General features: G+C 41.4%; 1 protein-coding gene across 3 annotated transcripts in view; it reads left to right on the forward strand.

Annotated features, from left to right (window-relative positions):
• The window catches only part of vps8 (VPS8 subunit of CORVET complex), a 618230-nt gene that overhangs the window by 152394 nt on the left and 445031 nt on the right, over positions 1 to 20805 (forward strand). For all 3 annotated transcript variants that reach the window (XM_073046772.1, XM_073046773.1, XM_073046774.1), the window contains exons 28-31: positions 1469 to 1588; positions 1984 to 2040; positions 3008 to 3090; positions 5942 to 6026. In XM_073046772.1, the coding sequence (XP_072902873.1) occupies positions 1469 to 1588; positions 1984 to 2040; positions 3008 to 3090; positions 5942 to 6026 (345 nt within the window). The remainder of the gene's footprint in view (positions 1 to 1468; positions 1589 to 1983; positions 2041 to 3007; positions 3091 to 5941; positions 6027 to 20805) is intronic.

Genomic DNA, 20805 nt, shown 5'->3' on the forward strand with positions numbered 1-20805 from the left:
ATGGTAATAAAGCAATGGTCGAGTGTGTTGGGACCCCTGGTACTGCAAGTTATAGGTTGATTATAATTGGGCAGAGATTCCTTCAAACAAGCCTGATTGAAGTCCCCGACAATGATTTGAAAGGTGTTGGTTGCTTTTTGTCTGCAAATGGCAGCACTCAATATCTTGAGTGCCTGTTTAACATTGGCCTTTGGTGGTCAGGATCACAGAAGAGAACTCTCTTGGTAAGCAGAATGGTTGGCACTTAAATGTTAGATCTTCCAGGTTGGGGGAAAATATGTGACAAGACTGCTGTGTCAGAGCACTACGAAGAGTTTATCATGAAACACAGATCCCCACCTTTTGCCCCCTCAGAGTCAGCAGTCTGGTATATACCATGTATCGAGAAGCCTTTGAGTGTTCCCAGTGTATTTGGAGTGAGCTGTGTCTCAGTGAAACACAGAACGCAGCAGTTCCTCACTTCCCTACGATACAGCTATCTTGCCCTTAGGCCCTCAATCTTGTTCTCTAGCCACAAGAGATGCTTGTTTCATTTCCCCGTGTTTCAGTCTGGCTTTGATTCTTTCCCCTCCTCTCTTTCAGCTCTGGCAATGTACCTTCGTCTGTTTAAAGGTGCAGTACCTGCATGCTTCAAAGTTGTTAGCTGAGTCATTCAGAAGCTTGTGAAATTGCTGGTTCAGTAAGATGGTTCAAAAGTACATTATTTAAAGGATTTAGCAGGCTGCAGATTGCTTTGAGTATAGTTCAGAAGTATATTTCAAAGTTTTGTCAGTCACCTGTAAAATGTTGCCCTGGTTCACCAGCACCATCTTGTACTGCCATGCAATATAAACCTACTTTATGACCATCTAACCCTTCCCTCCAACACTGCCCATAACCCTTCATTTTTCTTAAATACTTGTGCCTATCTAAGGGTCTTTTAATTGTCCCTATCGTATCAGCCTCTACCAACACTCCAACAGTGCTTTGCAGGCACCCAACTCTCTGACATCTCCCCTAAATTTTCCTTCACTTACTGATCTTAAATGGATGTCCTCTGGTATTGACTATTGCGGCCCTGGGAAAAAGGTGCTGGCTGTCCACTCTGTCTATGCCTCTCGGAATCTTATTCACCTTTCTCATCACCTCTCATCCTTAGTCTCGCCAAAGAGAACTGCTATAACCTGCTCAACCTTAGTTCACCAGGGAAGGTTACTGATACTGAGCTAAATCCCACAGAGGAGCTTGATTTAAACGTGTATTGAAAGTAGGGCTTGAAATTTTATCTGAAATTCACTTTCTGGGGTGGCTAAAAATATGTTACAGGTATGAAGCTACATTTCTCTGCAAGTATTTCTAGGTTTCATAGATAAATATGAATATGTAAGTATGAATACTGTATATAATTTGCTGATTTCACGATAATCAGTTATTGGGAGTGTTAGTTCTATTGTACTTGAATTTCTTTGTATTTTTTTACTACTTGTAGGTAATGGTGGAGAATTCAGACTTTACTCCATCACAGGTTGGGTGTCTGTTTACCTTTCTGGCAAGGCAGCTGGCAAAACCAGACAACACACTCTTTGTCAACAGAATGCTTTTTGATCAGGTGAGTTATTCTAAGCAATTGTGATGATTCAGAATTTGATGCAAAGTTAGATGTTTCCTAAATTCTAATCCAATCTTTTGTTTTGACAAAGTAGTTCAGTATTTGATCCACCCTTTTATGTGAGTTAGTAAATACCCAGTAATATTCCTTTGCCATAGAATGTGCCTTTCACTTTCAACCTACCGTACTGCCTCATTTAACACAACTGGCATTACACTTGTGCGAGCTGGAACTGATATGCCATCTCTCATTTTGCTTCAGTCTCAAGCAAGAGTCAGTGATTTGTGATGGGAAATGGGGGTGAGAAGATTTAAGCAAGGAAAATTTTCAACTATTCCATTTAAATAATGCATTTGAATAACTTCTTAAAAAATACTCACTTCTGTGTCTTTCAGGTTCTTGAGTTTCTGTGCAGTCCTGATGATGAATCTCGACATGCTGAGAGGCAACAGGTGAAGTGGCATTGATTCAATGGGATGTGCAGTTGGATTATGTACTCTTAGAGAGTCCAAACTGCAAGATTGCCATGGTTCAATTTCTGATTCCCAACTTTAGGTTTGGATTTGCCAGTGACCTTTTTGGTGCAAAGATGCATTTAGCTATGAAGTGGCAGCACCACCCATTGTAGCCAATTGAACAGATGTGAAATGTGCTACGGGTTAACTCTATCTAATCTTAAAATGGTGTTTAAAAGCAGAATAGGCGTAAGGTAAATTGAAGCAGGAGGTGGAATGTGAAAGGAATATAGTGAAAATATTAAGTACAGCAAATATCCCTGAATTATTTTGGGAACAATGACTTCATTTATAAGCATTTCATAATGATATAAATCACAAGCTGCTTCATTATTAACGAGGAGTTGACGAGGGAGTAGAAACTATTAATTTATGGATCTGGAATTTTGTGCAACAAATGAATGTGGTTTATATTTTGATTGGGCCACATATGAAGTAAGCAAAGTCAAGCAGTGAATTAAGGAGCAGATTAATGTTTGAAAAATAGCAGGTAAAATGATTGGAAAACGATGAAGGAAGAAATAAAGAGGTCTGTAAGCTTTAAAAAAGGAACTGCAGAGCATGACCTAGGTGTGCAATTTCATGGTGGAAAGGTAGATGATGCATAAGAAACTGATACAAGAAACACAGTTGATAACCTCATGACCAAAGAAGTTGGTGGAGAAGTGGACCTGAATAATATCAGTGTATGTATGGAAATTGATAAGTGATGCCCTCATGAGCAGAGTGCAGATGAGAAACTGGGGTGGGCCATGTGTAGATTCTTCAACAGTCCTGAGCTATATATCTTTAAGCAAGCGCAGTATATATTTGATGAAAACTGAATGTTCAAACTGTGTTCATGTGCAGTATAGAAAGAAAAGACTGTTATTAATTACATTAACTGGATTTGGTTTCTTTTTAGGTTCTTCTAGAGTTGCTTCAGGCTGGAGGAATCGTCCAGTTTGATGAAAGCAGATTGATTGCCATGGCAGAGAAAGCTGCATTGTGAGTTGTGTTGAAATGGTTTCTATTAAGGCCTGTTCCATCAGCGAGAAATGTTTAATGGTGTATTTTGTGGCTCTGAGTAGTAATTTTGCTGCTAATGAACTTGGTATTTGCATCTACTTAAATTCAAAAGATAACATGATATTTAAAAAAATATATAAATGATGAAAAATCATTGGATGCCTTGTAATTCCTCTTTGGATGGAGATCCACTTTAGAGGTTATAACACAAAATAAGGGTTAATGAAGTATATCAGCATGGTCAGAGGATTGATTAAAGGACAAGAATCAGAGAAGGAATAATAAATGTCATTTACATATAGATGGACAGAGAGTTTTGTGGATGAATAGAGGCCTCAGCTATTTCTTATTTCTATTAATGACTTAGATGAAATGATAAAGTGTCATATGTCCAGCTACAAATATCTGTAGTTTCTTCCAGGTCAATCAAAACGATATGATAGGTTAACGGATTAAAAAGAATGTCTCCCCAGAGCATATCATCTTGTTCTGCTGAGAAAAATTGCCTTTATTCATTCTCTCCTGCAAAATGGCTAAATTAGTCTTTTCTGCCTTCTGGACTAAGTGAGCAATGTCTTGACTAACTCTGTCCCCTTTAGAGCAGTGTAAGCAGGTAAATGTTTGTGTTAAATTTATGACTACTTGGCATTAACCAATAAATTTATTTACTAATTAGTACCTGTAAGATAGTCAATATTTGTTTATGATTCCTTTCTCTACCAATGATAGACTAGCAATAACAAATCAATGTTTAATGTGAATCAGAATTCATTTCATTCTTGAGCGCATCTACAGCACCATTGTTTGTTCTTGAACAAACAATGGTGCTGGTCACGCATGGTTTTAATGTTCAGACTTCTCTATTTTGAAAATTGAGCAGGTTTAGAAATATTAATTCCTTTTCAGTCAATACATTTTCATGGTAATGTTATGAGAAATTCTCATCAGACAACATCTGTGGAAATTGAAACAGTTAACATTTCAGTTTTTAGACCTTGTAAGAACCCCTTTCCACAGATGTTGCCTGAACTACCAAGCATTTCCAGCTTTCTCTGTTATTATTTCAGATTTCCAGCATCTACAGTATTTTTGATTTTCATTTTTATTTATTATGAATCCTTAGAATAGATTGAAGTTAATAGTTTCTATCATTTGTTTCTATTCTATAAAAGAAGGATTCACATTCTGTTCAATCTACCCCTAAGTGCATCCTGAACCTAAATTGTGTCACAAAATGTGTCTTTAATTAATGGCTATAAATGTCCAAACTTGCTTGAGATTGAATGAATATGTCTGAATTATCTAAGTATAATAGTTTCAAAGGTTTCAGTGGTACATTTAATGTCAGAGAAAGGTATACAATATACATCCTAAAATGCTTTTTCTTCTCAACCATCCACAAAACAGAAGAGTGCCCCCAAAGAATGAACAACAGTTAAATGTTAGAGCCCTAAATTCTGCCCCCCCAGCTCCCCTCCCTCCCATGTGTAAGCAGTGGCAAGCAATGATCCCCCCCCCCCTTACCCCACTAGCAAAAAAAAGCATTGGCACCCACCATTGAGCACTTAAGTGTGAGCAAGGCAACAGCAAAAATACAGACTTAGAATACTCCTAGGAATACTTGTTCACCTGGCATTTGACATACCACAGGCTCTCTGTCTCCCAAATAAGGGAGAAAGTGATGTCTTCATTTCTCAGCAAGAGGAGAGGAATAACAACTTGCTGGTTTATGATGTTAAAAGTCTGTTGGCACACAGCCAAAGATCTTCCGTCTTCAACAACACACCAGTCTTCTTCTCGGACACAGACTTCCGATCCCCCTCATCCTCACAGCCACAAAAATTTGATCATCCAAAGGTGAGCGGTGCTCTTAGGCCGAGCCCTTGGTGTAACGAAGAACAGCCAGTTACGAAACCCTGACAGCGGGTCCCATTCCCACAAAGATCCGTAGTCAGCAAATAACTCCAGGTTAGGGTCTTCAAAGAACCCTGAAAGGGAAAAATAGATATTAAAGATGGAAATAGAGCTGTTTCCAAAGATGCAAGCAAAGGAGTTACTGTTAGGTTATGAAGTTTACATCATGATATTCTATGAAATATGACTGCATGCTGCATCTATTGTGAAGAATTTTCTCTCTGCAGGTAGATATTCAGATTATTGTGTTTAGAGTTTAACATTTGAGTGCATTATTAAAGTAAAATCTGACGGCAGAAGATTTAGCTAATGTTATGCAAAGAAATTCAATACTCTGGATGCTGGAAACAAATAAAAGATAAAAGCTGGAGATGCACAGCTGGTCAGGCAGAATTTGCGCAGAAAGAAACAAAATTAATCTTGTATAGCAGACTTCATCGTAACTAAGTGAAGTTAGAAATGCAACATTTTTAGTGAAATGAGTAGAAATATATGCTGTGGGTAATGTAATTGATTAAAATTACATGGAACCTTTATGGCTAATGCAATATATTCTGTATTATTCAAGCTGATAATTGGAAAGTTATAGATGATATGTGTGTACATGCTTCATCATCTTTAATCAAAACTTTTTTACTTATTAATTCATCCCCTCTTCCCAGTTGGTAGAGTGACTCATTAGAATTTATTTCACGTAAGCTCAGTGTAAGTTTAGAAGCAAAATAGTTTCAGTTCAGTTCGCTTGATTCATTTATCTTTTCTGGGTCTTTGGCAGAGCAAACCAAAGGTAATGAGATTGTTTGAATCATTCCCCATATCTTTTCAATGACGCAGATTTCCTTGGAGTGTAGTGAAGTGCTTCTGTAAGCATTATTTTTCACAATATTATTTTGTAATCACAGTTTTTTCTTTCCAGCTACCAAGTCTGTGAATTCATGTATGAAAAGAAACAACTCTATGTTAAAGTCATTGGCTGTTACCTGAATGACCCAGTTCGGCAGGTATTTTTGTCATAAGAGAGGAACTTGTTTAATTATTGTGTTGCATAACACATGCATATTTGCTTAAATTTTTATAATTACACCAGTATTACTCTGAAAATCCTTATAGTGTTATAAAAAAAATCCAAAAATGACATACAATATACCCACACCGTCAAAATTTCCTGTAATGGTTGCAGACCATTAATGAGTATTTGAATTTATAGCTGAAATACCACTGTTTGTTGATTACAAAATGTTGATATACACTGTTGTACCTAATAAAGTTGCCGGTAAGTGTACGTTCATGATCTGCTGCTGCTGTAGTTCATCCACTTGAAGGTCCGTCATGTTGTGCATTCAGCAATGCTCATCTGCACACCACTATTGTCAAGTCAAGTCAAGTCACTTTTTATTGTCATTTTGACCTACCCAGGACTGCATAAAATGCACAAAACAGTGTAGGCATTACAATAAATAATAAATAAGACAATAGGCACAGTAGAGAGCAGTAAGTTGGTGTCAGTCCAGGCTCTGGGTATTGAGGAGTCTGATGGCTTGGGCGAAGAAACTGTTACACAGTCTGGTCATGAGAGCCCGAGTGCTTCGGTAGCTTTTCCCAGAGGGCAGGAGGGAGAAGAATTTTGTATGAGGGGTGCGGGGGTCCTTCATAATGCTGTTTGCTTTGTGGATGCAGCATGTGATGTAAGTGTCTGTAATGGCAGGAGGAGAGACCCCGATGATCTTCTCAGCTGACCTCACTATCCGCTGCAGGGTCTTGCGATCCAAGATGGTGCAATTTCCGAACCAGGCAGTAATGCAGCTGCTCAGGATGCTTTCAATACAACCTCTGTAGAATGTGATGAGGATGGGGGGTGGGAGATGGACTTTCCTCAGCCTTCGCAGAAAGTAGAGACGCTGTTGTGCTTTCTTTGCTATGGAGCTGGTGTTGAGGGACCAGGTGAGACTCTCCACCAGGTGAACACCAAGAAATTTGGTGCTCTTAACGATCTCTACTGAGGAGCCATCAATATTCAGTGGGGAGTGGTCGCTCCGTGCCCTCCTGAAGTCAACAACCATCACTTTTGTTTTGTTCACATTCAGAGACAGGTTGCTGGCTCTGCACCGGTCCGTTAGCCGCTGCACCTCCTCTCTGTATGCCTACTTGTCATTCTTGCTGATGAGATCAACCATGGTCGTGTCATCGGCGAACTTTATGATGTGGTTCGAGCTGTGTGATGCAGCACAGTCGTGGGTCAGCAGAGTGAACAGCAGTGGACTGAGCACACAGCCCTGGGGGGCTCAGTGTGATGGTGTTGGAGATGCTGCTCCTGATCCAGACTGACTGATGTCTCCCAGTCAGGAAGTCTAGGATCCAGTTGCAGAGGGAGGTGTTCAGGCCCAGTAGGCTCAGCTTTCCGATCAGTTTCTGAGGGATGATTGTGTTGAATGCTGAACTGAAGTCTATGAACAGCATTCGAACGTACGTCTTTTTTGTCCAGGTGCAGGGTGATGGCAATGGCATCGTCTGTTCAGCGGTTGGGACGGTATGCGAACTGCAGGGGGTCCAGTGAGGGGGGCAGCAGGGTTTTGATGTGCCTCATGACGAGCCTCTCAAAACACTTCATGATGATGGATGTGAATGCAACGGGACGGTAGTCATTGAGGCAGGACACTGAAGACTTCTTCGGCACGGCGATGATGGTGGCAGCCTTGAAGCACTTTGGAACAACAGTGCTACTCAAGGAGATGTTGAAGATGTCAGTGAGAACATCTGATAGCTGGTGTGCACATCCTCCAAGCGCTCTGCCAGGAATATTGTCTGGTCCAGCAGCCTTCCGTGGGTTGACCCTGCACAGGGTTCTCCTCACATCAGCCACAATGAGACAGCACTTGGTCATTTGGAGGAGGGGTGGACTTCCTCCCCGCCACGTCATTTTCTGCCTCAAAACGAGTGTAGAAGTTGTTCAGCACATCTGGGATGGAGGTATCACCCGCACAGTCAGGTGATGTTGTAACACGTATTTGAGTTAGTGTTGCCTTCCTGTCAGCTGGAACCAGGCTAGCTATTCTCCTCTGACCTTTCTCATCAACAAGATGTTTTCACCGACAGAACTGCCTCTCAATTGATTTTTTTTTTCTTTTCTTCATTTTTCATGTCATTCCCTGTGAATTCTACACTGTTATGAGTGAAAATCTCATGAGATTGTCAGTTTCTGAGACGGTCAAACCACCCCGTCTAGTATCAACAATCATTCCACAGTCAGTCATTTCACATATCATTTCCTTCCCATTTTGATGTCTGGTCTGAACAACAATTGAACTTTTTGACCACATTTGCATGCTCTTATACACTGAGTTGCTGCCACATGTTTGGCTGATTAAATATTTGGATTAACAAGCTTGTGTACAGGTGTACCTAATAAAGTGGCAATTGAGTGCACCAGACGCAGTGAGACATATAGAGCAATGTTCCCTTTAGGCAAAGAATTCTTTTGGAGATGGAAAGGATTAGCAACTGGCATAAAGACAAGGGATATGAAAGGCAAGATACATGAAAAGTCTGTGCAGACAGTTCATGATAACCTGTTTGAGCTGACTTCAATATATGGAACTTGTTTTATTAATTTATTTCATGCTTATATATTTCCCTTTATACAGTGGCATGCAAAAGTTTGGGCACCTCTCGTCAAAATTTCTGTTACTGTGAATAGTTAAGTGAGTAGAAGATGAACCGATCTCCAAAAGTCATAAAGTTAAAGATGAAACATTCTTTTCAACATTTTAAGCAAGATTAGTGTATCATTTTTGTTTTGTTCAATTTTAGAGTGGAAAAAAAGGAAAGGAACATCATGCAAAAGTTTAGGCACCCCAAGAGATTTGAGCTCTCAGATAACTTTTACCAAGGTCTCAGACCTTAATTAGCTTGTTAGGGCTATGGCTTGTTCACAGTCATTGTTAGGAAAGGCCAGGTGATGTAAATTTCAAAGCTTTATAAATACCCTGACTCCTCAAACCTTGTACCAACAATCAGCAGCCATGGGCTCCTCTAAGCAGCTGCCTAGCACTCTGAAAATTAAAATAAATGATGCCCACAAAGCAGGAGAAGGTTATAAGAAGATAGCAAAGCGTTTTCAAGTCGCCGTTTCCTCAGTTTGTAAAGTAATTAAGAAATGGCAGTTAACAGGAACGGTGGAGGTCAAGTTGAGGTCTGGAAGACCAAGAAAACTTTGTGAGAGAACTGCTCGTAGGATTGCTAGAAAGGCAAATCAGAACCCGTGTTTGACTGCAAAGGACCTTCAGGAAGATTTAGCAGACTCTGGAGTGGTGGTGCACTGTTCTTCTGTGCAGTGACACCTGCACAAATATGACCTTCATGGAAGAGTCATCAGAAGAAAACATTTCCTGCATCCTCACCACAAATTCAGCATCAGAAGTTTGCAAAGGAACATCTAAACAAGCCTGATGCATTTTGGAAACAAGTCCTGTGGACTGATGAAGTTAAAATAGAACTTTTTGGCCGCAATGAGCAAAGGTATGTTTGGAGAAAAAAGGGTGCAGAATTTCATGAAAAGAACACCTCTCCAACTGTTAAGCTTAGGGGTGGATCGATCATGCTTTGGGCTAGTATTGCAGCCAGTAGCACGGGGAACATTTCACTGATAGAGGGAAGAATGAATTCAATTAAATACTAGCAAATTCTGGAAGCAAACATCACACCATCTGTAAAAAAGCTGAAGATGAAAAGAGGATGGTTCTACAACAGGATAATGATCCTAAACACACCTCAAAATCCACAATGCACTACCTCAAGAGGCGCAAGCTGAAGGTTTTGCCATGGCCCTCACAGTCCTCCGACCTAAACATCATCGAAAATCTGTGGATGGACCTCAAAAGAGCAGTGCATGCAAGAGGGCCCTAGAATCTCACAAAACTAGAAGCCTTTTGCAAGGAAGAATGGGCGAAAATCCCCCAAACAAGAATTGAAAGACTCTTAGCTGGCTACAGAAAGTGTTTACAAGCTGTGATACTTGCCAAAAGGGGTGTTACTAAGTACTGACCATGCAGGGTGCCCAAACTTTTTCTTACGGCCCTTTTCCTTTTTTGTTATTGTGAAACTGTAGAAGATGGAAATTAAAAGTAATCTTGCTTAAAATATTAAAGAAATGTGTCATCTATAACATTATGCCTTTTGGAAATCAGGTCATCTTTTACTCACTTAGCTATTCACAGTAACAGAAATTTTGACCGGGGTGCCCAAACTTTTGCATGCCACTGTATATCCTTACATATATTTAGTATTCTTCTCAGCAGTTACTTCTCTTCGGTGTCTGATTTCCAGGTTGAAGGGCTAAGATATCTTTAGTCTTCATAACTGAGACATACATCCTTGGCACTTCTCCATAGAGCTGTTATGATATTGATATTGTTTTTGTAGTTATGCTCCCAAAAATCAAAATAATATCATGGTTTGATCACTGCTTGCCTTGGTTTGTATTTGATTGCCAACTGCATTCTAACTTTAGTATTTATAAGTCGTAAGTAGTCACTTACTGGAAGATTATATTGGTAATACATTCATTGACTGCATTTCACTGTGGAGTGGTAAAGCTGATTTTATTCAATATAAGATATTAAGGAGTGGAAAAAGTGCTGGATAACTGTAGTCCCTATTCTCCACCAGTGTTTGGTTCTCTTCAGAGTACGTAAATTGTTTAGCATGACTTGTGTTTTGATGAAAGTTTTTTTCTCCCAGCTTTATGGCATATAATGACTCCTGCAATCAAAATTAGAACAGATTAAGTCATTATCTCTTATTTCTATTTTCAAGCAAGTAATTCGAAATGACTCATTTTTTTTACTGGATTAGTCTCAATAATGTCTTAATTAATACTGGCTCATTATGCAAGCAAAATCTGTGGGCCAGAAGAGGCAGCCCAAGGCAAGCTGTTCCTATTTGTTGCTGCTACATATGCAATGGGCATTTTCCAGACTTGCTGATCTAAAGCCAAACCAATCCAAACTGCTGTTCTGTGGGGTTGCAGAATTTTGTTTGATGTAGAACCATCTATCAGTCAGGACGGTGTTCTGCATTGGAGAAAGCAAACAGAGATTGGTGGTTCCTTTACAGAGCATCTGCACACAATACTTAGGTGCAACCCAAAGCAACATCCTACTTTACCCTCCTACTCCCACACGTTTATATCTATGATCTTCTGCAGTGCTATAATAAAGTCCAAAGCATGCCTGAGGAACAGCACCTCATTTTACATCTGAGTATGTCGCAGCCTTCAAAACTTGGTATAATTCTTCAACTTTAGAAAACTTGCTCTTTCTCCCTGCATCAAAAGCTGACATTTCTATCTATTAATAATTTGGCTGAGTTTTTCTTTCTGTACAGTGTGACTTGTTCCATAGCCTTAACAATTGCAACAAGTTTGCAACACGATACACAAAGAAGCTCAGTTTAATTTTAACTGCTACCTAGCTACCTCATTGAGGAATTTGTTCTGCATCTCCCTTGTCCACCTTCTCTGCTACTTAAAACTAACTTGTTTTCTCTTCTTGAGTGCTCAGCCTTTTGATTCCTAACTTTGTCTGAAGTCTTACCAGCAGCTGCATTCACAACCTCTCCACTAACTGTTTTGGCACTCTGGTTCCCATCCCCTTGCAACTAATATTTAAACCCCACCATACAGCATTAACAGTCCTTCCTACTAGAATATGTGTCCCCCTCCATTTCAGGTGCAAACTGTACCTTCTATACTGGTCCCAGCTTCCCTGGAAGAGAGCCCAATGATCCAAAAATCTTGTGCCCTCCCTCCTATATAAACTCCTTAGTCACATATTAAACTGTATAATCTTCCTAGTTCTGGCCTCATTAGTGCGTGGCGTTGGGTAGCAATCCTGAGATCTCAACTTTGGGGGTCATGTCCTTTAACTTAGCACCTAACTCTCTGAACTCCCTATGCAGAACCTCATCACTCATCCTACCCATGTCATGCACCACGACTTCTGGCTGTTCACTCTCCCACTTACGAATATTGAGGACTTGATCTGAGATACCCCAGACCCTGGCATCCTGGAGACAACATACCATCCAGGAATCTTGTTCTCACCCACAGAAAGTCCTGTCTGTTCCCCTAACTAACAAATCCACTATCACCATAGGGCTCTTCTTCTCTCTTCCTTTCTGAGTCACAGAGGTAGACTTAGTGTCTGAGACTTGACCACAGTGACTTGGCTCAGTTTTGTCATTCCCAACACTAGAAGCAAACAGCTGACCCTAGATAAAGCTTTGGGGAAGGGCTGGTGATTAACAGGGCCCCAAATAGCAAGTAACCTCCAGACCCTTCTTAGCATTTCCTCAATCAATAGGATCATGACTGATGTTTAACTTCAGTTGCTCTTGTATCCCTGGATGCCCTTAAAATCCAGAAATTGTTAGCAATTCCTTTTACTAAAAGTACTGCACAACTGAGCTTCCACTGAACTCTTCAAGATAAAATTCCAAAATTTATCTATCCTTTTGTTGATTTTATTTTTGCTATCTGAATACTGAATACATGATCATTTATTTTGAGATGATGTCATCTGTTCCAGACAACCCAACTTGGGGAAATATTATTGCCTGACATTTTCTATCTTTAAATAATTAGAATCCACATTGTTCTATTTATTACTTGTTTGAGCCAGCCTTTCTGTCTGCCACTCGTGCATTATTTTGGTGGTCTGTACTATACACAGTTTGCTGTTTTATTCTTATTCCTTGGTTCTAATCATATGAATTTTAACATAATTATTTTTCCCATGAATTTAACAATGTCTTAAATATTTAATAATTACAGGATTGGTACATTGGACAGATAGATATCTTTTAATGTGCAGTAATTAAAAATATGATCATTTTTCATTCTTGGAAATGGAATTGTAGCTTGGCTTAAAATGTAACTAAACTTACATACCTTTAGTTATTGGCTGAGATTAAGACTGATTGGTTCTCCATAGGTGGAGTTGTAGAGCATAGAAACAGGAATTTCAATCCAACTCGTTAATGCTAACCACATTGCTTCTATGAGCTAGACCGAAGCACCAGCACTTGGCCCATATCCCTCTGAACTTTTCCTATCCATCTATCTGCTTAAATTCCTTTTAAATATTGCAATTTTTCCTGTTCTTCTATTCCTCTGGCATCTTGTTCCACATACCCACTACCCTCTCTGTGAAAAAACCTGCCCCTAAGGTCCTCTTTAAATCTTTCCCCTCTTGCCTTAAATTTATGCCCTCTGGTTTAAATTCCCTTGCTCTGCTGATTAGATAGTCACCATTTGCCCTACCGATGCCCCTCATTATTTTAATATATAACCGTCTCACTACGCTCGTATTCAAACTTGGTTTGTTGTGTAACTCTGCGTGACTCAGCGGTGAGAAGGCCACCTTTCATAAACAAAATACATCTAGGGTCAGTATGATTTGAGATTCAACCAAACAGGAAGGTTGGTATGTTCCAATTAAGGATAATGGGCTATAGCGAATGCTGTATAAATACTGCTCATACTCAGTTATTGGTAGCCCAGAGATGGCAGATCGTACACCAGTATAAAATTATAGATAAAGTATATTTACAAGATATTCAACTTTAGCAAACAGTTAGTGGTAGTCCTTCGGATTCGAAGAAGACACACTGTTGTGCAGTTCATCTGTGAACATGGAGGTGCCTCTGCAGTCCCAGTCTGGAAGCGCACAGTACAGAACAATGGGGGCACTGGAAGTCCATTGCTGTAATAATTGTGGCTGCTGTTCTGGGACGCTGCACACGGTTTTCCATCAGTTTTTGGCAGCGCCCGTTTTCAAAACTGGTGTAGGCTTTCTAGCACAAGGCTCGCCAGTGGGTTCTGTCAGCAGCCGTAGCTTCTAGTTCTCTTGGCTGGATGTCACAGTAGCGTTGGGTTTCCTTCACAGCGTCGTTGTAGTGCTTGCATGGACGACCTTGAGGTCACTTTCCTGTCTCCAGTTCACCATAGAGCGGCTGGCGAGGCATACGGTGGTTGTCCATTCTGATGATGTGTCCCACCCACCACATCTGGGTTCTGATTATCACGAACTCAATGCTGGTGGACTCCACGCGATCCAAGACTTCCAAGTTGGAGACACAGTTTGCCAACAAATGCCAAGGATGGAGCGGAGGGCGTGCATGTGAAATTTCTCCAGTTGTTTGATGTGTCGTCGGTACAGAGTCCAGGTCTCACATCCATATAGGAGAGAAAGGATGACCACAGCTGTGTAGACTTTCAGCTTTGTGGAGATGCGGATGTTGTGTTGATTAAGCACTCTGGTACGCAGCCTCCCCAGAGCCTGACTGGCCTTGCTGATCCTGGAGTCAATTTCTTTGTCCAAAAACCCTTCACTCGAGATGATGCTTCCCAAGTATTTGAAGCTATTTACATTTGTCAGCTGGGTGTTGTCAATAGTGATTTTTGGTTCTATGGGGTTGGTGGTTGGCACTGACTAGTGAAGTACTTCAGTCTTGTTTGGGCTGATAGTCAGGCCAAAAGACGTAGCAGCATCTGAGAATTTGTTTGGCATCAACTGTAGATCACTGTATTTGTGCGCCAGGAGCGCACAGTCATCAGCAAAGAGGGGTTCTTGAATGACTGTATGGAGGAACTTCATCCATGCATTAAAGCAGCGAAGGTCAAAGAGAGAGCCGTCCAATCGGTACCTGCTGTACACTCCTTCCCTCAGACCTTTGACAGCATGTGACAACATGCAAGTGAAGAACAGATTGAACAGGACTGTACACAGCCCTGCTTCACCCCATTGGAAATGGCAAATGCAGCTGACGTATCACCACTGCAAAGAACTTGTCCTGTCATTCTGTCGTGGAGCAGCTGAGTCATCTTCAAGAAGTTCCTTGGGCATCCGTAATGTCTCAGGATGATCCAGAGAGCCTCCCTGTTTACAGTGTCAAATGCCTTTGTCAGGCCAATGAAGACAGAGTAAAGATGCTTGTTCTGCTTGATGCACTTCTCCTTACTGACAAAGAAAACAAACAAGCCATTACAGTTAAACCAATCCAATGTGTACATAAACGTTGGAATTCATCTCTGGAGAAGTTGGGGGTGCATCGCTTTACTCATGCCCTGGACCCATGGTCTGCGAGAAAGCATCTGCCAAATTCTGAATGCCTCTCGAAGACCATCTTGTAAGAACTGGCTCTCAGGAATATTGGCCCTTCCTCCGAGGAACCATTCATCTACACAAATCACTTCTTGCAACGGGGTCTCTCTTTCCAATGGCATTCTGTGGCATCTTCCCTTCCGCCCTGCTCTGCCAAAAGACCGCAAACCTATCTACTGTTCTTCAGAAACCTGATCCTGTCCAGCTCTCCAGAAGCATCCACTGTGCAGGAAGTTACAATTGGCTGACACAACATTCTTATGTTGGACAACATGGCTCATTATCTTTAGCCGAAGCCAAAATACTCTTACCAGCAGGACACACCGCTGTTATAGAAAACTGCTAAAATAAAGTACCTCACAGCATAGCAATAGAAATCTTAACCAGGGTATTACATGTATCTTTATAAAGTTATCCCGCAGCTTCCCACACTCCAGGGAAAATAAGTCCCAGCCAATCCAATCTCTGTTTACAACTCAGACCCTCCTTTCCTGGTAATATACTTCTGAATCTTTTCTGCACGCTTTCAAGCAATCATAACCATACACATTACTTCAAGTATGGATTCACTTATGTCCTTTATGTCTGTAACACAATGCCTCGACTCTTGGATTCATTGTCCTAGATGATAAAGGCAAGCATGCCAAATATCTTCTTCACCACCTTATTTACTTATTTCGCCACATTCAGGGAACTATGTACTTGTACCCTGAGTGTAGCCCCCTCACTGGGCTCTTATGTAAACTTGGCTCGTTAGCCGGCTCTGCTAACAGCCACGTGACTCAGTGGTGAGAAGGCCACCTCCAACAAACAATGCGCGTCTAGTGTCTATGATTTGGAGTTCAACCAAACAGGAGTGTGTGATGTTCTGAACAAAGAAACCTCAATTTGAGTGAATATTGTGTAAATATTGCCCATACACAATGGTCAGCAAGAAATAACAGATTGTACACCGCATAAAATTATAAAGAAAATGTATTTATTAATTTCAGCTTTATCAAAGTTATTAAGATAAAGAAAAGAAAGAAAAAAATAAAAGGGCCCATTACAGTTAAACCAGTCTAAATGTACACATGACCATTGGAGCTTATAGCTTCCAAAACCTGGGTATAGCCACTACTCATGGTGCTGAATTCTCATTACCAGTCACTGGTAGAGTTTCCCATCTTGGACTCCTTAATCTCGCAAACCACTCCTTGCAATCACGTCTTCCTGTCAGATTGAATCTTACGCTATCTCTCCTGATCTTCTCAGCATCTCCCGCCAAAAGACTATGCACCCCACCAGTGTCCATCAAAAATCTCTGTCCAGCGCTCTCTAGAACTTTCTCTGAATTCCACCATCCTGATTGGCTGATATATCATTACTAAGTTGAACATCATAGCCCCTTATCTTTGGTTGAAACCAAAACATTCTACCAGCAGGACACACTGCTTTTACAGAAAGCTACTAAATAAAATACCCCATAGCATAGCAGTAGAAGTCTTAACCAGGGCATTACATAAGTTTCTCTGTTCTGTAACACTTTCCAGAGCCCTCCTGCTTACTGTGCAAGCTCTGCTTTTATTTCTCTCAAATGTTTTTTCCTTGTAACATTTGCTGTGAAGTGGAACGGTTAAAGTTATCTTTTCTGGTCATACTGTGCCTTGACATTTACCTGCCCTTCTTGAGCAAGACCATCTTAGGAAAGAAATAAGCTGTTCTTGCTGAAGTGGGGCAGGCAGTATCCCCTAATGTTATCACTTAAAGCTTGTGTGGGAGAATTTATGTTGGATTCAAGACAAAAAGGTTAATGTTGAGTGCCCTTGTGGAAGAGGGAAGCAGGATGTTCCTCCAAACCAGATAACCAAAGCTCCAGACTTATTATGATGTATAGTGTAGCTGCAACATACTTCAACTATCCCTTCACAAGGCCAACCAACAGTGGTATTGGAAGTAGTGCAGCTGTCTCTCAGTTCTATGGGTTTAATCCCGACCTCAAGTTCTGGCTTTGTGGAGTTTGCATGTTTACCTCTGTGACTGCATGCATTTCCCTATGTGCTCCGGTCTCACATCCCAAATGTGGATTAATAGAATACTGTACATTGAACACTGTATATTGTCCCTAGTGTAGGTGAAGTTGGTGTTCATGAACTTAAGTGAGAGAATAAGTAATATTGAATTGACTTTATTTTTTACATCCTTCACATACATGAAGAGTAAAAATTCTTTGTTACATCTCCATCTAAATGTGCAATCGTAGTAATTTATAATACATAGAACAGTCAGTGTAACATAGAATGCACTTAAATCAGTGTGAGTTAATCAGTCTGATGGCCTGATGGAAGAAGCTGTCCCGGAGCCTGTTGGTCCTGGCTTTTATGCTGTGGTACTGTTTCCCGGATGGAGCAGCTGGAATAGATTATGGTTGGGGTGACTTGGGTCCCCAATGATCCTATGGGCCCTTTTTACATACCTGTCTTTGTAAATGTCCTGAATCATGGGAAGTTCACAACTACAGATGTGCTGGGCCATCCGCACCACACTCTGCAGAGTCTTGTGATTAAGGGAGGTACAGTTCCCATACCAGGCAGTGATGCAGCCAGTCAGGATGCTCTCAATTGTGCCCCTGTAGAAAGTGCTTAGGATTTGGGGGCCCATACCAAACTTTCTCAACCGTCTGAGGTGGAAGAGGTGCTGTTGTGCCTTTTTTACCACACAGCTGGTGTGTACAGACCATGTGAAGTCCTCAGTGATGTGGATGCTGAATAACTTAAAGCTGTTTACCCTCTCAACCTCAGATAATTTGATGTCAGTAGGGGTTAGCCTGCCTCCATTCCTCCTGTAATCCACAACCAGCTCCTTCGCTTTTGTGAAACTAGGGAGAGGTTGCTTTCTTAACACCACTATGTCAGAGAGATGACTTCTTCCCTGTAGGCCACCTTGTTATTGTTTGAGATAAGGCCAGTCAATGTAGTGTTGTCTGCAAAATTAATTAGGAGATTAGAGCTATGGGTGGTGACACAGTCATGGATATACAGGGACTAAAGGAGCGGACTTAGTACACATCCCTAAGGGGCTCCTATATTGAGAGAGGGGTGGAGGTGAGGGAGCCCACTCTTACCACCTGCAGGTGATCTGACAGGAAGTCCAGGAACCAGTGGTACAGGGCAGGGTGAAAGCCGGTCTCTGAGCTTCTTGTAGAGCCTGGATGGAACTATGGTGCTGAATCCTGAACTATAGTCCAAGAACAGTGGAGGGCTGTCAGAGGTTAGAGCAGGACATTGATAGGATGCAAAACTGGGCTGAGAAGTGGCAGATGGAGTTCAACCCAGATAAGTGTGAAGTGGTTCATTTTGGTAGGTCAAATATGATGGCAGAATACCTAGCCAGTCATGTTCTCATGAAACAACTTGATCATCATATCCAGCCTATCTGGACAGCCATAAGTTTTGAGTACTTCCCAGAGTGTTTCTCTGTCTACCATATCAAATGCTTGTGAGAAATCAACAAAGACAATGTACAATGGTTGCTGCTGTTCTACTGCCTTCTTCTGGAGTTAGCTCAATGTAAAGATCATGTCAGTGGTTGCTCTTCCAGCCCTAAAGCCACATTGACTTTCAGGAAGCACATCTTCTGAGATGACCTTGAGCCGGTTGAACAGTATCTTCACATTAATCTTGCCATCTGTGGACAGAAGGGAGATTCCTCAGTGGTTTACACAAACACTACGATCGCCTTTCTTCTTGTAGATGATGACTATCAGCGCATCTTTGAAGTCCTGAGGGAGATATTGATTCTGCCAACAAGCATTATATAAGTTCAACAGTTCAGTCTTCAGAGCAGGACCACCTTGCTTCAGTACATCTGATGGAATGCCGTCTTGCCTGGGTGCTTTACCACTGCTGGTACCTTTTAAAGTCTTACTAAGCTCTGTCATAGTGATGAGTCCACATAGCTCTTCTCTTACTGGTCTAGTTGTGAGCCTTTCACATGCATTGTGGTCAGCCACACCTTGTTGGTTTAGAAGGTTACAGAAGTGTTCCCTCCATTGCTCAATGATGTCTTTCCTGTCAATGCATAGCTTGCTCCCATCTGCAGTTTTTACTGGGGCCACTGCATTGCTTCTTGGACCATAGATAGCTTTCAGTCCTGAGAAGAGCCCATGGTAGCCATTCCTGTCTAACGTTGCTTGCAATTCTTCTGCTTTCTTGTCTATCGGAGTATCTATCAGAGGAGACATCAGTGAAGCCTTCACCATCAACCACGGGTTAAAACAGGGATGCATTCTTGCTCCAGCTTTGTTCACACTATATCTGCAGTTTTGGAAATAATGGATCACAATTTGGACAAAAGTGTGTACATCAGGACACGCTCAGATGGAAAATTGTTCAACCTGTCAAGACTCAAAGCCTCAACCAGATCAAGAGAGATACGTGTCAGAGAGCTTCTGTATGCAGACGACTCAGCCCTGGTTGCTACTGATGTTAATGTGATTCAAGAAATTGTAGACCGCTTCTCATTTGTTGCCACTCTTCTTGGCCTAAGAATCAATGTCTCCAAAACCAAACTCCTGTACCAGCCTCCTCCTCTGTGTAGTCCTAATGAGACCCAACCACCAGTCATATCGGTCAATTGGGTAGCACTGAAATGTTCTGACTCTTTCACGTACTTAGGAAGCACTGTGACCAACACCAACTTATCAGATCTGGCAGTTGAGAGGGGAATTCAATCAGCTACAAAAGTCTTTGGTGCTTTCCAGAAGCGACTTTGGTCTTGCCACAACATTAAAATGGCAACCAAGGTCAAAGTGTATAACACAGCTGTTTTACCATCTCTGCTTTATTGAACTGAAATGATGACATTGTATTGGAAGCACATCAAGAAATTGACCAAGACACAACTCAGGCAATCACGCCAAATATTACACATCAACTGGCAAGAGAGAGTACCAGATGTGGAGGTGCTCAAACATGCTGGGACAGTCAACGCAGAATCGCTCATCACAGCTTCTCAGCTGCGTTGGACTGGTCATGTCACAAGAATGAGCAATGATCGTTTACCCAAAGCTGTTTTCTATGGCGAGTTACATGAAGCATGGTGGTCAGAAGCTGCGCTATAAAGATGTGCTCAAGTGCCATATGAAGAACACTGACATGAATGTCAACACCTGGGAGAAAGATGCTTTGGACAGAAGAAGTTAGCGCTGCATTGTCAAGAAGTCAATCCCAGCTATCGAGGAGAAAAGGCAGAAGAAATATGAAACAGGTCATGAACGCAGACATTCGGTGCTAGACCAGTCAAATCACAAATGCAACGGATGTGGGACTCAGTGCTGATCCAATGCCGGTCTTGTGGCCCATAAACGTGCCTGCAGAGACTAAACTCTCAGCACAGTCAACATCAAAATCGATGGACAGCCGAAGAAGAAGCAGAAGATGGTGGCAGAATATAGTATTAATGGCAAGAGTCTTAGCAGTGTTGAGGATCAGAGGGATCTTGGGGTCCGAGTCCATAGGACAATCAAAGCACCTGTGCAGGGTGACTCTGTGGTTAAGAAGGCATACAGTGTATTGGCCTTCATCAATCGTGGAATTGAATTTAGGAGCCGAGAGGTAATGTTGCTGCTATATAGGACCCT

Source organism: Hemitrygon akajei, chromosome 5 (genome assembly GCF_048418815.1).
Source record: "Hemitrygon akajei chromosome 5, sHemAka1.3, whole genome shotgun sequence".
Classification (NCBI taxonomy): Eukaryota; Metazoa; Chordata; class Chondrichthyes; order Myliobatiformes; family Dasyatidae; genus Hemitrygon; species Hemitrygon akajei.